Below are 16,118 nucleotides of genomic sequence, written 5' to 3'. Positions count from 1 at the left end.
AGGAGGAAGGAAGGAAGGAAGGAAGGAAGGAAGGAAGGAAGGAAGGAAGATTGACCTCCTAAAATGGTGAGACTCATATCATTGCCAAGGACTTGGGAAGAGTTTACTGTGGGGTTAAAAAAAAAAACATACAAAGCTCCCAACCTTCCAACTGTGAACCACCCTATGCAAAGATATCTAAAGAACTAGAGCCCTCACTGGTGGACACTAAGTGCCAGTCATTGATATAAAGGCTTGACAATTCTATGAAATTAGTCCTTTGGTCAATTATAAACTTTCAGAATCACGGGTGCTGGCTGCACCTCTAAAAGGTGAGAAAATTGAGGGCACACAAATAATAAGCAGCAGAGGATGATTCGAACCCAGATATGACCCTAAAATCAATGCACTTAACCTCTGAGAGCTTTTTCTTTCCTGTTAAACTTCACATGAAGAAAAAAGATGAAGTGTTTGCATCTTCAAGTCGACTCTCACTATCTTTCCTTAGAGAATTAATACACAAGGAAAAAGGGCACTAGGACCACTCACCTCTTTGACCACCCTGTAATTGTAGCTGCTGGTGCTCTCATGCTTCTGTGACTTGTTATTCCCCTCCTAGGGACCAAAACAAACGTAAGTGTGGTTCATCCAGCCCCTGGACTGTAAGGTATGTGGGTTCATACAGTCATTGGAGTTTAGGAAACAATGGGAGTTTTTGCAGCTTTCCTATAGTCACGCTGGGTTTAAGCCCGAGTCACGTGTTCATCCCCCTTGCGACTGACAGGATTTCCCTGATGTGAGAGAGGATGGCGGACCAGCCTACTGAGAACAGGTTCTTCCCCGGGTGGGTCTGGAAGGGAAATATGGGGCTAATCCACTCAACAACCAAGTATTTTCCCTGTGGTCCAAAGTTACACAGGCGAGGTAGCTACCCTTCCATCCTGCAGCTTATTGCCTAGGAGAATGGCTGTTACTTTGGCTACTCAACATGCAGGTCTCTTGAGAATAAAGCTCATCCCATAATATACACTTTTATGTGAAACCAGAGTAGGATATTCACTTGTTTGAGGAGCCTATCCACCTCCTCCGGCAGCGTGACCTGGGTCTCACCCACCTCTGTTTTCTTATGTTCGATTTCACCAGAGACACCATCCATGGCCTCATCAGGGCCCTGCCCTTTGTACACCCAAAGCTCCGACTTTTCCACGATGGATCTCAGCTGGTCCAAGTCTTGTTTGATCTGTTTGTAGTTGTCCACATCTTGGCTGGTAACAAGCAGCTGAACCTGAGCAAATGCAACATGCCCATGTCACCATGGCCTCTTGGGCAGCTGACGACGACGATACCCCCCCCCCCCCCCCCCACACACACACTACCTGTTTGAAGGCCTGCAGGACCTCCTGCCTCTGACTGAAGTGCCGAAAGAGGAGCTGCAGGGCCCCTGACACCAGGGGTGGGTAGTCGTGCATTGTCAAATGCAGCAAGACTCGGAGGAAGGTTCTGCCACCATGGTCGTCCAAGTCCAGCGGTGTGTTCTCCTCACTACAGGAGTGCACAGAAGGGGAAAGGACAGATGAGCCACAAGCACCCTTCTCTCACGCACTTGGACCCAGACACACGTTAACCAGAGTTCTAACCCCGTGGTCAACCCTGGGTGACTTGAGTTTTAGTAAGTTCCTGTAATAACACAATCTTGTTTTAACTTCAACTGGACTGCGAGCAGACTATGAGGAGGTCACAACTGTCAAATTCTAAGCCAAAGTCCCTACCTTCCCCCAGTGACAGGAATTGACTTTTTATCCATATTTCCGACTCTGTGAGTGTTCTTCTGCAGGGTCTCATCTATAGTTTGAGAATGGCACACCGTTGTGTTTCTTGTAATGAGAATATTTTTTATTTAAGAGGCTGTAACTCAGCACCTACCAAAACACCTGTGGTAAAGCACCAGCTTCTTTTACTTTTACTTTACAGCTAACTGATGTCTTAGTCTATACCAGGCCCACTGATCAGGCACTTGGAGGCTGTGGCAGGGTCTAGCTGCCATAGAAGTACCCAAAATGATTACTCCCATGATCTGGACTTACCATGTCACAAACTGGTAGCAAGCAGTCTGAAGACCGCACTTTGAAGAGTGTTCTTCAAACTGGGATTAATAAGCAAATTGTCAGGGATTATCTCAGTATCTGTGATAACTGCGTGTTATTTCCGTAAAGAAAGAATTAATGACCATGTACTGGATCAAACAGCATTCTACTGCAGAACTGAGCACTGCCATTCAATTATTACATCAGTGCCTATATTGTGTTCACCATCTAAGGAACTTCATGTGTGCAGGCTAGCAGGAAAAGCAGAGAGCATCTCCCAGGAAAATACTCTATTTGTGCTACATCCTTCAAAAGAGAAGTGAAGACAGTGTCACTGCTGTGTCAATACCAGGAAAGGTGAGATACAAGACAGCACAAAGGAGTGTCATCATACTGAACTCAACACACTCTGTTTCTGAAAAACAAGATCTTTCATCACAGTAAGTAATATGACTAACTCAAAATTCAAAGGCTTTACATTAAGTGCTGGGGTAGAACGTTAACATTGGTGGCCCCCAACAAAATAGACCCTTATGTAGGCTCCTCCCACATTGACAGTGGGCTCAGCCATGTGACTTGCTTTGACCAATAGGACATCAGCAACATGCTACAAGCAGAGGCTTAATTAGTGTTGTACACTGTTGGCCTATCCTGTTGGGAACTTTGCTCTTAGAGCCAGTCACCACGCTGTGAAGAAGCCTAAGACGGTCATGCGGAGAGAGAGAGGAAGGGAGGGAGAAAGAGATGTCCCAGCCTTAGAGAGCCAGAAATGTGAGTAAAGCACCTTGGATGTACTAGCCCCAGTCACCAGCCCACCACAGTTTTACAATACACTGTACAGAGACCAGCAGACGAAATAGCCAGCTTAGCTCCAGTCAAGCCATTGAATTGTGAGAAGCAATAAAAGGCTTATTTTTTTTAATCCATTAAATTGCTGGAGTAATTTATTATACAGCAATAGATAACTGAATCAAGGGTATATGTTAAAAGAACTAGGTGCATAAGGTATTTATATAAGCTTACAGCTATTCAAATCTGATAGGTATTTAGATCTCATAATAATGTTTTAAATCAACAATGAGTAACCCACTCTTTTAAAAAAGGAAATCATACATTAATTCAATGTTAGGGATAGGTATATTTTTGTTGCTGTTGTTGTTGCATGGGCTCTAAAGAGCCAACGGATAAAAATGTCGGTCCATCAGCAGCAGAAGGACGTGATCTTAACCTCACTCTGTTTTCAATCTCCTTTTTTCCTTCAACCCTATTTTTCACCATTAAAGAAATCCTAGCATATGTGTATTTGGGGAAACCTACTTACATTCTTTCTATCCTAGGCAGGAAACACACACACACACACACACCCAGAGCCTAGTATCATTCTGACCTGAGCACTAAAAGTTACAAAGATAGCCGTAAAATAACCTAAACCCAAAGACTAAGCATTTCCTAGAAGAATGAAGGAAAGAGCCTTTCAAAGCTATATGAAAGAAGCTTCCCAACCAGAACCACCCACAAAACTGAACACTGAAAATATACTTTCCTTCCTCCAAAGATGCCTTCTGCTTGCTCTTCAATATGTTCAAAGTCAAGAGTACCTGAAAATTTAGAGAACACAGCTTCAGGTGTAGAAAGGTCTAGAAAAACAGGATGTTGGTGAACTTTCCCAAAAATAGACTTGCCCCTGCCCATAGGTTAACCTCAAGTCTTCCAGAATCTTATATTGCAAACCTGTGAAGCCACATCAACTCAGATCACACTGTCCAGCGGCTCCGGTGTGCGATGTTCCACATTTCTGCCAATTTCCTACCCACTCGTGATCCCCTTAGTAGAGCAGAGTGATGACCTTGTGCCAAGGAAGCTCAGGCCTTGATAGGTGGGATTATGTCTACTACCCCTTATTCTTCACCACTATTTCCTGGGCAGGGGAAAACTTCCATCATGAGTAAAAGCTGCTGGTGGACGCTATTTTCTTAGAGGGTTATGTTTTGTTTTTTTGGCATTTCTGTAACCACAACACTAGAACCCTAAGTGGTCCTATGATTAAGACACTCCAAGATGGAAGGAAAGAAAACCTAACCCAAAAGAGATCCGAACTCTTTTAATTATTCCTCTGCCCAAAAAGGGTAACTCCCAGGATTTTGTTCTAAATTACAGTAATATTCAAAATATTCATATTTTACCTTTTGTAGTGTGTACTGTTTGAATCCCCAGCTTTTATTAGTCCCACATCCCATTCTATGGCTGAAATCCCATTCTGAAATCACTAACCTGGTACGTTACTTGGCCCCTCTTGGCTGCTGCCTCCGGAGGATGTTTCTGAAGTCTGGGAATTGCTTTCATCAAATTCTCGCTTAAATATACACAGGAGGCAGGAGATCCTATAATCCAACCTCACATTCAAAATAAACTAAAGATTCAAGTGGAAATGGAAACAGATTGGTCACATTAGCATACCACCTGTAACACTGTGCCAACCCACCGCACTCTGGCTGGGTCTGGTATCTGCTGCATCAATTACCTTAAGCATTAAGGGAACCAAATATTTGGCTTAGACTTCAACAGTTACTTCAACAACAGACTGCCATGGGGTCTATCAAATCTGTCTGCAGCACCTCTGCATCTAAACTTCAGCATCCCGATAATTAATTTAATAATCAGAACAATTAATCACTCACTACTTACTCCATCTTCTATAAAACATTATTTTTTGCAACTATTAAATCCCAACTCTGGTCTATGAGAACGGTGATGTTGGCCACTTTGCTTTTAAAAAATTAAGAAAGAAAAATGTTTTTACTACTAGAAATTAGCTTGGTTTGTCTTTTTCATTTCTGATGGTTTCCTTTGATTTATATACTAACTCTTGGGTTCCTTCTTCATTCTCTCTGCCTCTCCCCTGCTTGCACTCTGTCTCTCTCGCTCTCAAAAAATAAGTAAGTATTGGAAAAAAAAAAAGAAAAGAATAGAAAATCAAAGTTCAAGACCCTGGTGACCTTACTCAATCCCAGGACAGACACTTCTCCCAGACTATACTACCTAGGCTTGCCTTCCAAGGTCTTGGGTCATGGTTCCCTACTTACTACCGGATACCCCATTTGGTTTCTTTCCAGAGTCTCCAACTCAGTATTGTATAAAACTAACAATGTCAGTCCTGCCTGGGTTCTCTCATCCTGAATCAACCTCAGTCAATCTAACCCTCCCTCTCTGATACACACATCTCATCAGTGACGATGTCCTGTTGGCTCCACCTCTACCAAGTCTCCTGGATCTTTCCTATCATTTATCCTTGCTCACATCTTCATAATCTCCTGCCTTGCCATACCAGATCCAGCTCCCAAAGGGGCCTATTCTTAGGTCAGTCCCCTACATAAAAACTCTCAAAGGCTCACCACTGAATAAAATCCTGGCACTTTAGGCACCCGGAGTGCTTAGGCACCCAGAGTGCTCTAGAACCTGGTCTGCTCCTCCTTTCCAATCTTATTTCTGACAAGCTCCATACACTCTATGTCCTTGCCCAAGGAGAGTTGTTACTGGTCCATGTGATGTCATGCTCTGGTCTGACATGCTCCAAGTTCAAGGGGACTTGAGAAGGTCCCCTTGTTTCTATACTATAAATCCTTTTCAGGGTTAAAAGGAGAGTTAAGATCCTACCTCTTCTGTAAAAACCTTCTCTGGTGCTTACCAAATGAGATCCCATGACCCACCCTTGTGTCCCAAGAGAACATTTTCCTCACAGTTTTATTTGCATGAAGACACAGCTTCATCACATCTTATTTTCCTCTTAGACTATATAATCTCTGGTGGATACAGTCCCTGCCCAAATCATCTGTGCATTCCTGCCAGTGCCCGGCAAAGCACCTTGCATATGGGAGAGGGTCAGTAAGCATTTGATGAAACAATGAATCCACCAACCAACTGCTGTCTGTTCTCAGATGGCTACAGTGAGAGGACCTCAAGGTATCATCAAGTTTTACAACACATCACTTCTTTTTTTTTTTTTTTCCCTTGAGAAAGACAGGGTGCGAGCAGGGATGGGGCAGAAAGTAGAGGGATACATAATCCATGGCCTAAAAGTCCTCCACAACTTTTGTTCAGGCATAAGTTCAATGAGGTTTCTTCCTAAGTCATTCTCTACAGCCTTAAATATTTGAGGACTCTAATAGATGTTTTCAAACGACTGATACAATGTGATTCAGACTCAAGAGACAAATTAAGTCTACAAACATTTATAATCATCTACTACATGTTCTGGGGTTGGGATTAGGCAGCATGGGAGAAAGAAGTGGTAACAGTCCTATTCACTAAGGAACAAATAATTCTGTTGATGAATAAAAACGATGTATGAACAGAAAGAGGAAAACACAGAATGTCATGAGATCAGGAGGGTTTTCATAGCTAAGATCAAACCCTATCTTCAGGAGACTGGCTCCAGGACCTCATTTTGCCCATGTAGGGAGTTTACTCCTACAATTATCCTCTCTCTCCTGTGTCAACAACTTGTCCCTCTCTACCTGACCATTCCATTCAGGATACAAACTTGCTATAATCTCCCAACTTAAAACTTATTACAACAAAAACTTCCTGTCACCAACAATCACCCTTCAGTCACTTCCCCACTTCTCTATACCAAATCTCCTCAAAGAGTTTTATACTTACTCTCCCTGATTCATCTTCTTCCATTCCCTCTTGAACCCAACCTATTCCAAAATTTGCCAAGTGTACTCCCACCTCAGGGTCTTCTCACTGTTATTCCCTCTGCCTCAGAGAATTTTCCTAGATACTCACATATTAGGTTCCTCACTTCATTCAGGTCTCTGATCATGTTCCCTTACTAGAGAGGCCCTGTCTGACAACCCCATTGAAAGAAATATCCCTGGCCCCACCTGCCGGTGGCCTCCAAACCATCCTGACCCTCTTATATTTTAGCATCCTTACCACTTACCACTATCTGACATAGCATACCTGTTGTTTAATATGCCTCTGACTCTTACCAATATGTAGGCTCTTTAGAAACAGGAAATTAATATATGCTGTTCAGCCCCGGATCTCAAATGCTTAAAAGTACTTGGCACAGAATCAATTTCAATAAATACTGAATGAATGAAAGAATTAATGAATGAATGAAAAAGGGAGGGAGGCAGTTAACTGAACCTTAAGCTGAGTTGTGAGCAATAAATAAGCAAGAAATCTGTCTTTATGGAGAAGAATACCTATGTGAGTTCTAAGCAAAGGGAGCATCTTGGGTGCAGACCTAGAGGCCAATGGTGATGGAAAGCTAAGGTAACTAGAGGAAGTTTTGTCATGGCTGGCAGGAAAAGGGCACACTGGGGAGGGGTATGAGATGACAAAAGGATGAAGACAGCTGGTTCATAAATGGCACTTAACAATGAGCTAAGAATTTGCCTCCACTCTCTTCCCAGAAAGTCTAGGGCTTTATAAAAGGAGGGACACAATCCAAAATGGTAGCCCTATGAAGTACATTCTGTCCCCACCACCTCTGGCTGAGACAGTTACCTGGAGTATTTCAATGATCTTCAACTTGGTGTCCATGACCATGATATCCTCCTTCTCTGGCTCTGTCTGCTTCACGTTGCCTTCAGGGGCAGCAGCCATAGGAGTCATGGGTAAAAAGCCTCCTCCGCGGAGCACCACCTGGGTCATCAGCTCTCCAACCCCATGGATGGACCGCATTACATTACTTCCTAGGAAGGGCCAGGACAGACCCCAGTCATGACAACACTCCGGGAGAGTACTCTGAGGCACCTGACAAGGAGCACGACTCTAAACATATTTAACAAATCTGTCCCAACACGTTCTCAGGATCCAAGGAACTGGAAAGGGTTAATACCCATCAAAAATACGGGGAAAAAAGAGTAGTGGAAAACAGATGGGCTTTGAAATCCATAAAGGAGCACTCTGGTATATTAATTCGCCTGCCAAATTTTACTGGTCACCTAGCACATGCTTGTTGCTACCCACAAAATTAAGGGCACAGGAGCTAACGAGGCACAAATTGAGTGCTGCTACAAACACTGATCTCAAGTACGCAGGATTACCTCTGAGGCTCAGTTTCTTCATCTATAAAATGAGACTAAAGGAGCTCAGAGGATGAAATGGTGAAATATATGTGAAATGATTGAGCACAGGATCTAACACAGTATTTTTCTGTTCTAGCTATAGAGACAAGGTCAACAATTATCCGTATGTGAGTACATAGTAGGTACCTAAAGCAGAAGAAAAAATAAACATATAAAAGCGGAGTTATCTATTCACAGACTGGAAATACAATACTCAGATACAAGCCAGGATTTTATTTCATCATATACTAATATCATCATTGAATGCCTCATGATACATTGAAGACAAGGATAGGACATGTGTTCTTAAGAGATAAGCATTCAATTTGTTAGGTAACTTTCAAATGGTTTTGCAAAATTTCCTAAGGAGAAATACAGATAGACTCATATATGAAGGAAACAGAGCAAAATGTGAATAATCAAGGACCCATATGTATTGGTATCGGCTGTGCTATTCTTTCAGTTTTGTTCAAAAACGTCCACAATAAAAAGTCAAGAAGAAAAGGACAGGACATCACAGGGAAACATGACAAGAGTAGTAACAGAAGAGGCTGGGAGGGCATGTCCTGGTGTGCAGGTGCCAGCAAATATCACTTCTCCACTTTGCCATGACATTCTTACCTTTATTCTCTTCTCCTTTCGCCATCTTACTAATGGGAAAGATGGTCGTCACATGCACACAGTCCAGTATGGCCAGGAGAATTTTGGTCAATCGTAGAAGGTCAGAGAAGTTGTAGAAACCAAAGTAGATGAGATTCCTAGCTAAATTTACAACCTATTATATTAAAACGAGAGAGAGTGAGAGAGAGATGGTATTAGGTCAACTGCATCCTTTAGTTCCGTTTTATGCTAATTTATAAATGTCTGATTCTGACCCTTCTTATGGTAAGAGGAGACACATATTTTGCTTGCATTTCTGATCAAATTCCACTTTGTTTTCTAAGGAGAAAAAATAAGAAACAAAAACCTGCAAAGCTACTGATCTGTTTTAATAACTAGTTGATAAAAAACTGACATAATCATCTGTGGAGTGTGGATGGAACTGGAGGATACTATGCTAAGTGAAATTAGTCAGAGAAAGACAAAAATCATATGACTTCACTCATGTGAGGACTTTAAGAGACAAAACAGATGAACATAGGGGAAGGGAAATAAAAATAATATAAAAACAGGGAGGGGGACAAAACAGAAGAGACTCATAAATATGGAGAACAAACTAAGGGTTACGGGAGAGGTTTTGGGAGGGAGAGGATGGGATAAATGGGTAAGGGGCACTAAAGAATCTACTCCTGAAATCATTGTTGCACTATATGCTAACTAATTTGGATGTAAATTTTTTTAAAAAATTTAAAAATTAAAAATAAATAAATAAATAAATAAATAAGATACTGCAGGGCAAGCCATGTTGCAGCCCAACAGGACACAGAAAACAATATTGCCATCCTTGGAAATAGACTCCTCAAAAGGAAAACTGGTCTCAAAAAGAAACATTTTAAGTCAAAGGTAATAAGGATTTGTGTCCCTCAAATGATTAATCTATGATGGATCCCAAGCATAGTCTGTTTCTTTCCTGTTGTTTTTAAGATCACATACAGAGTATACGTAATGTTCTATCATTTTATGTGATTCAATTAACCCTGGATATTTATTCTACCAGCATAACTACCAGTGAGTCAAGCGACTGGTATTCGTTCTATTTTCTTGTGGAACAAAATTGAGCTCAATTCCCTTTTATTACAAAACCGGAGTATCATCACAGAAATCACCACATGCTAAAATATTTTCTATTTATCCCAGAGAAAAATGACCAATGAAAAGCAGGTAAAACATATAGATTATTTCATCATGAATTACCTCAAATGTAAGCTTATTTTTCTCCTTATCAGAGAAAGGAAACCTCTGACAAACCACATCTCTTAAATACTCTTCCACAAATTCCATGGTCTGAGCAAACCTCTCCTTAATTTCATCTTTGGAAGCTCCGCTACTATCATAGCTAAAAGGAAAAGAGAAAGAAAAGGAAATCAGGGGCGCCTGGGTGGCTCAGTGGGTTAAGAGCCTGACTTCAGCTCAGGTCACGATCTCATGGTTCATGGGTTCAAGTCCTGCATTGGGCTCTGTGCTGACAGCTCCAGAGCCTGGATGGAACCTGCTTTGGATTCTGTGCCTCCCTCTCTCTGCCCCTCCCCCGTTTGCACTCTGTCTCTCTCACTCTCCAAAATAAATAAATATTGGGAAAAAAACACAAAGAAAATGAAATAAAAGTTGAAGATCCTGGGGCCCCTGGGTGGCTCGGTTAAGCGTCTGACTTCGGTTGAGATCATGATCTTGCGGTTCGTGAGTTGGAGCCCTCTATCAGGCTCTGTGCTGACAACTCAGAGCCTGGAGTCTGCTTCAGATTCTGTGTCTCCCTCTCTCTCTTCCCTTCCCTTGCTCACACTCTCTCTGTCAAAAATAAACATTTAAAAAAATTTAACAAAAAAAAAGTTCAATATCTTCCCTGTTGAGCCTTCCCCAGCTGCTCAGCCACAAAGCCAACATCCCCTCCCCAAAATCCCCTCTCCTACCCTCTGTCCTTAATTTATTTCTCCTCCTTAGCAAGTATCACTAAGACATGTAATCATTTATCTTGTTTATATCTTTTCTCCCCATCTAGTGTACAGATAGTGTTTTGGTTTGTTCACTGATACATTAGTTAAGGCTGACACAGAGACAAATATTTGTTGAATTACAAAAAAAAAGACAAGACAAAAAATAGAAGTATGCCATCTTTTGCATTCTTGAAAAAAAAATACACTTCACCTTTCATCTATGCTTTAACTAGACTGAACTTGACCATAAGTGGTCTACAGTGACACAAAACATTAATGAGGTTTTAAAGCAGCAGGCTCACTCATCAATGGCGATCTCCGAGGGAATCTCAGACCAGAGGCGGGCATATTTCACGGGAGTGACTTGTTCCTGGGGATCTCGGTCCACGTGCATATGAAGCATGAGGCGGCAGAAGGATGCCCTCAGGTCATAGGGCAGGTTCTCATCAGACATGCAGCGGAGAATGAGATCTACATCCAGCTGGCCTGATATTTCATTGATGGCCAGGTACTGGCGGTCTAGACACATCCTAGCAAAAAGGTTCAACTGATACCTGAAGAAAAGAAAAGTTATGTGAAGAAATCAGAAATCATTGAGCATAGGGGCGCCTTGGTGGCACTGTCAGTTAAACGTCCAACTTTGGCTCAGGTCCATCATCTCACAGCCCGTGAGTTCAAGCCGCATGTTAGGCTCTGTAGTGACAGCTCAGAGTCTGTAGCCTGCTTCGGATTCTGTGTCTCCCTCTCTCTCTGCCCCTCCCCTGCTCACACTCTGTCTCTCTTTCTCAAAATATGTAATAAAACATTTAAAACAAGAGAAATTATTGAGGATGAATGGCAACACACAGCAAGACCATTTGAATATCCCCAACTTTCACAGGAGTGACATTTGGCCACCTGATCTTATACATCGACACCCTTAAATTGCCTGTGTACCAAGCAAATGAAGAAACTGTTCAGGCTTTACCACCAGTCATACAAGTCCACCCTGCTGAGTTGGAGTAATTATGTGACTACTTGATTCCATTTTGTCCTTGTTTGTTTTATGAAAAAAAGGGGGGGAAATGTTATATTTAAAATGGTTGTCTATTTCCTCAGCTGTTTTTTTATACAGTACATTAAAGACCATGTAGAAAATGTTAAACATCATCTCCCATACTGAATCTCATAGAAATTTTATCATCCTCTTTGGATCTTATCTCATATCAGCCTACTCTTTGACTTCTACATGAAAAACATGTTGTGCAAAGTAGGGGACTCCTCAAACTGTTTTGTTTTCTTCCTCATCCAACTACATGTGATCTTTGTCACCTTCTGAACTGGACCATAGAAGTACCCTTTCCCATTCACCCTCAGGAGAAGATACATCAGACATTAAAAGAAAAAACAACTTGTAATGTGAAATGAAAAAGCTATAAGCATCCAATGTGGCCAATACTGACTTCTGAATCCAAAATCCTATTTATTATTGATAACCATGAGTTGAAAATGTTCTCAATCTCACTAGATTTCAGTGGGTACAGATTAAAATATGATTCTATTTCATGCTTATAAAATTACCAAAGAGTAAAAAGCATCACAATATTCACAGGTAGCAAACACCAGGAGAAACAAAGTTCTCACAACTGGTGTGAGTGTGCACCACAATACCCAATCTAGGATCGCTCAGTAAAACTTGCCAATTCAACAATTCCACTCCTAATAGGAAAGACAAACTCTCACTCATACGCATACCTTTTGAATAAGGAGGTCCCCTGACATGAAAAACTAAATTGTGGCATATGATGGAATATCCAAGAGCAATGAAAACATGGCATAATAAAAGGGAATGCCATCCAGAAGTCGAAATTAGAGAAACAGATCTACCACCATTAACATGAGCACATTTCAGAAACAATACAGGATAAATGAGACAAGTACAGTACCATTTACATACAGTCCTAAGAACTGGCAAAATGCTATATATTTTTTATGAATACATACAAATGTAGTAAAACAGAAACACAGAGAATGTAGGAGGGTATACACTACATGCATGAATGGGAGGGAAGAGAACACAGGAGCTATCAAAGGGCACTGTAGCTGCAAAGCTTTACTTGTTAAAAAATGCCCTAAGCACTTTTCCATCTTTGCTTCTCTATTCTTTGAAAAGTTTTCCTTGGCTCTCTTGCCCCTTCATTTCCTTTCCACTGCCTTCCCTTGAGGTGGCAGGGCCAGCAGATCTTAAAGCTGGGACCCGGGAGACCCTAGGGCCAGATGAGGTAACCGGCAGAGGTGGAGAGTGAGCAAACAAGGATGCACACCAGGTAAAAGGCCAGCCAGGTTTCTCTCAAGAGTAAGTTATCAATACGGAAAGGTGAAGGCTATAACAACACTATGGTGTGAGAAAGGAACTGGAAGTACAGATGGGGATGGGACTCATGGTTTTATTCTGTATTTGTACAGGGGCACCTGGGTGGCTCAGTCGGTTAACCATCCGACTCTTAACTTAGGCTCGGGTCGTGATCTCATGGTTTGTGAGTTTGAACCCCACGTGAAACTCTGTGCTGATGGTGCAGAGCCTGCTTGGGATTCTCTCTCCCCTCCCTCTTTCTCTGCCCCTCCCCAACTTGTACTTGCTCCCACGCTCAAAAAAAATATTTGTACAGATATAGAAAGACATATATGTTATGTGTGTGTATAAACATACACACATGTATGAATACACGTATTCATGTTCTAGCTCTGTCTGCAAAATTCTATGAGGTTGGCACTACTGTCTCTATTTTGCAGATAAAGGAGCTGGGGCATGAAGAGGTATATGACTTGGCCAAAGGCAAAAAAACCTAGTAAGTAGAAAGGTCAGGATTTGAACACAAGCAATGTGACTACATGATATGCGCCTGTATGCTATTATTCTGTTAAGGACAAATAGTAATGAGGGGCCGATGCAAGCACTCACTGTTTTCCCTACTTGCCCACGTCCAGGAATCAATTTACTACCTAAGTACCAATGAAACCTTACACGCCCAAATCCTAAAATCTACATCTTTTTGCTAGATAGGTGACAACATGTGATTATGTGGAGCAATCAATAAGCAAGCAGTAAATTCCTCATCAATTCCCTCCAGGGCAGCCTGAACTGAGCCCAGCGGGACTCCCCATCACCTGTAGTAGCTGAGAACATCGCGGTCCTCCTTCTGCCCTTCTTTGGCATCTTGGGCCAGTTCCCGGACACTTTTGCTGCGAATCTCCTTGCTGCTGTCCCTCCAAAAGAGCCACACCTCTTCCTCGTCTTCTCCTGCTTCCAGAGCATTCTCTCCAGTAGAAACACCCTCAAATTCAAAACGAGAAAGAACCAGCCTGGAAAATAAGAGGAGGAGTAGTGAAAACTCCTTATGTTAGCAATACTTGCTAATCTAAGATCAACTCTAGCAATATATTGAAATCTAGCTTCACTTTCAGCATAGGGGTGCCTGGGTGGCTTAGCTGGTGAGGTGGCCGACTTTGGGTCAGGTCATGATCTCGCAGTTTGTGGGTTTGAGCCCCGCATTGGGCTATGTGCTGACAGCTCAGAGCCTGCAGCCTGCTTCGATTCTGTGTCTCCCTGTCTCTTTCTGCCCCTCCTCCACTCAGGCTCTGTCTCTCAAAATTAAAAAAAAAAATTAAAAAAAAACAAAAAACTTTTAGCATAAAAACACATAGATAACCTTTTTTTTTTTGTCCCTCAATGGCAAAATCACAAAGAGCCAAACTCTTCATATACTTTATTCCAGTGGTGCTCAAGCAGGTGATTTTGTCTGCCGTGCACCCTCCCCAGGAGACACTGGGCAATGTCTGCAAACATTTTAACATTTTTGTTTGTCCCAACTGAGTGGAAGGGGTACAATGAGCATCTAGTGGGTAGAAGCCAAGGATGCTGCTAAACACACAGATAGTCCATCATGATTAACAGTTATTCAGGCCCAAATGCCAAAATGCTGAGAGGTTGCATTAGCCCAAACCCAAAATTAAGTTATGAGAAGCAAAAAAAAACAAAAAAACAACTAAACAAAAAAAGCAACAAACAAACAAACCCGACTAGAGCTCAGGGCATAATTCAGTTTTGGGTTTTGTTTTGGTTTCTAAACACTGGCCCTATTACTAGTACTGTACTTATCAGGAAAACTGTTCCCCTGATAAAAAATCAATCACTACTATTACCAAAATTTTTATGTACCACTAAACACATTTTCAACAGTGATAATTAAGAAGCTCTTTCCTACAGTGACCTAACATCACCATTGAATTATCTCCTTTAACTTTTAAAACTGGTGATCCTACCCAAAGAACTTTAAACTCTTAACATTAAATCAAGTATGTGCAAAATGCTCTCTGGTGAATTCACATTATTTTTAAGCCAATGTGCAAGGGGCGCATGGGTGGGTCAGATGGCTAAGTATCTGCTGATTTCAGCTCAGGTCATGATTTCACAATTTTGTGAGTTCAAGTCCCACATCAGGCTCTGTGCTGACAGTGTGGAGCCTTCTTGGGATTCTCCCTCTCTCACTCTGCCCCTCCCCTGCTTGCCTTTCTCAAAATAAAACTTAAAAAAATGTATTAAAAAATAAATATATTCAAAAATAAATAAATAAACCAGTGTGCAAAGTGATACCTATATACAGAGGAGGCCAGTCTAAAGGTAAACTGAATTCCCCTATCAAAGACCTTTGCATAAGCAAGATCCCATGCCAGCTCATCTGACTTCAAACCAAGTCTAAAGAAATCAAAGTGTTAAGTTCTATTATCCTAGAGTGCAGACATCCACTAGACCACACATTCTCCATCTAAATCCCTTCCTTGTCTGTATCTTCAACCCCAATAGCCCCCACTCACTTGGTCTCAATCAGGATGTCGGCATTGGTTGGATTCAGCACAGCTTTACATATCAGTTCCTGGGTCACCGGGATCGATTTGTTCATGGAAACACAGAGGTCGGAGAGGTAATCTAAGAATCTATGGAGAAAGAGAAAGCAAATGAAATGTTTTCTGCAGCCACAGTAGAGGTTTGGCTCTCGGAGCCAGACTCCTCCTCAAGCAGACAGACCCAACGTATCTTCAACACAAGAAACTAGAGACATTTTAGGTTTTGGTGCCAGTGTCTACAGCACCAGCAGAAACCCAGTTGCGCGAAGAGAAGAAATCAAGAAAGGAGAAAAAGAAAAAAGATGGCAAGGGCCAGGGCAGATGAACAGATGATGAGATTAAAATGAATCAAACAAGACAAGGAAGACGTTTGCATAAGGAAGAAATGGTGGAGATGGAGGAGGACCAGAGAGGTGAGGAAAGGCTCTGAGGCCTGAGGGCCCAAGTTGGAATCCCTGTTCTCATTAGTGATATTCTGATATGCAGTGTTACATGGGAAT

At 41.9% G+C, this 16,118-nt stretch overlaps 1 protein-coding gene across 3 annotated transcripts in view; it reads right to left on the bottom strand.

Moving 5' to 3' along the window:
• ITPR1 (inositol 1,4,5-trisphosphate receptor type 1) overlaps positions 1 to 16,118 on the bottom strand; it is a 331,898-nt gene that overhangs the window by 150,902 nt on the left and 164,878 nt on the right. For all 3 annotated transcript variants that reach the window (XM_049640899.1, XM_049640900.1, XM_049640901.1), the window contains 11 exons: positions 15,589 to 15,708; positions 13,882 to 14,076; positions 11,037 to 11,288; positions 9,998 to 10,139; positions 8,765 to 8,918; positions 7,581 to 7,768; positions 4,335 to 4,473; positions 3,603 to 3,661; positions 1,356 to 1,517; positions 1,094 to 1,264; positions 529 to 594 (listed from right to left, as the gene is read on the bottom strand). In XM_049640899.1, the coding sequence (XP_049496856.1) occupies positions 529 to 594; positions 1,094 to 1,264; positions 1,356 to 1,517; positions 3,603 to 3,661; positions 4,335 to 4,473; positions 7,581 to 7,768; positions 8,765 to 8,918; positions 9,998 to 10,139; positions 11,037 to 11,288; positions 13,882 to 14,076; positions 15,589 to 15,708 (1,648 nt within the window). The remainder of the gene's footprint in view (positions 1 to 528; positions 595 to 1,093; positions 1,265 to 1,355; positions 1,518 to 3,602; positions 3,662 to 4,334; positions 4,474 to 7,580; positions 7,769 to 8,764; positions 8,919 to 9,997; positions 10,140 to 11,036; positions 11,289 to 13,881; positions 14,077 to 15,588; positions 15,709 to 16,118) is intronic.

The sequence above is a fragment of the Panthera uncia genome, chromosome A2, assembly GCF_023721935.1.
Source record: "Panthera uncia isolate 11264 chromosome A2, Puncia_PCG_1.0, whole genome shotgun sequence".
NCBI classification, from domain to species: domain Eukaryota; kingdom Metazoa; phylum Chordata; class Mammalia; order Carnivora; family Felidae; genus Panthera; species Panthera uncia.
Note: the sequence above shows the minus strand (reverse complement) of the source record. Positions and strands in the feature narration are given on the sequence as shown.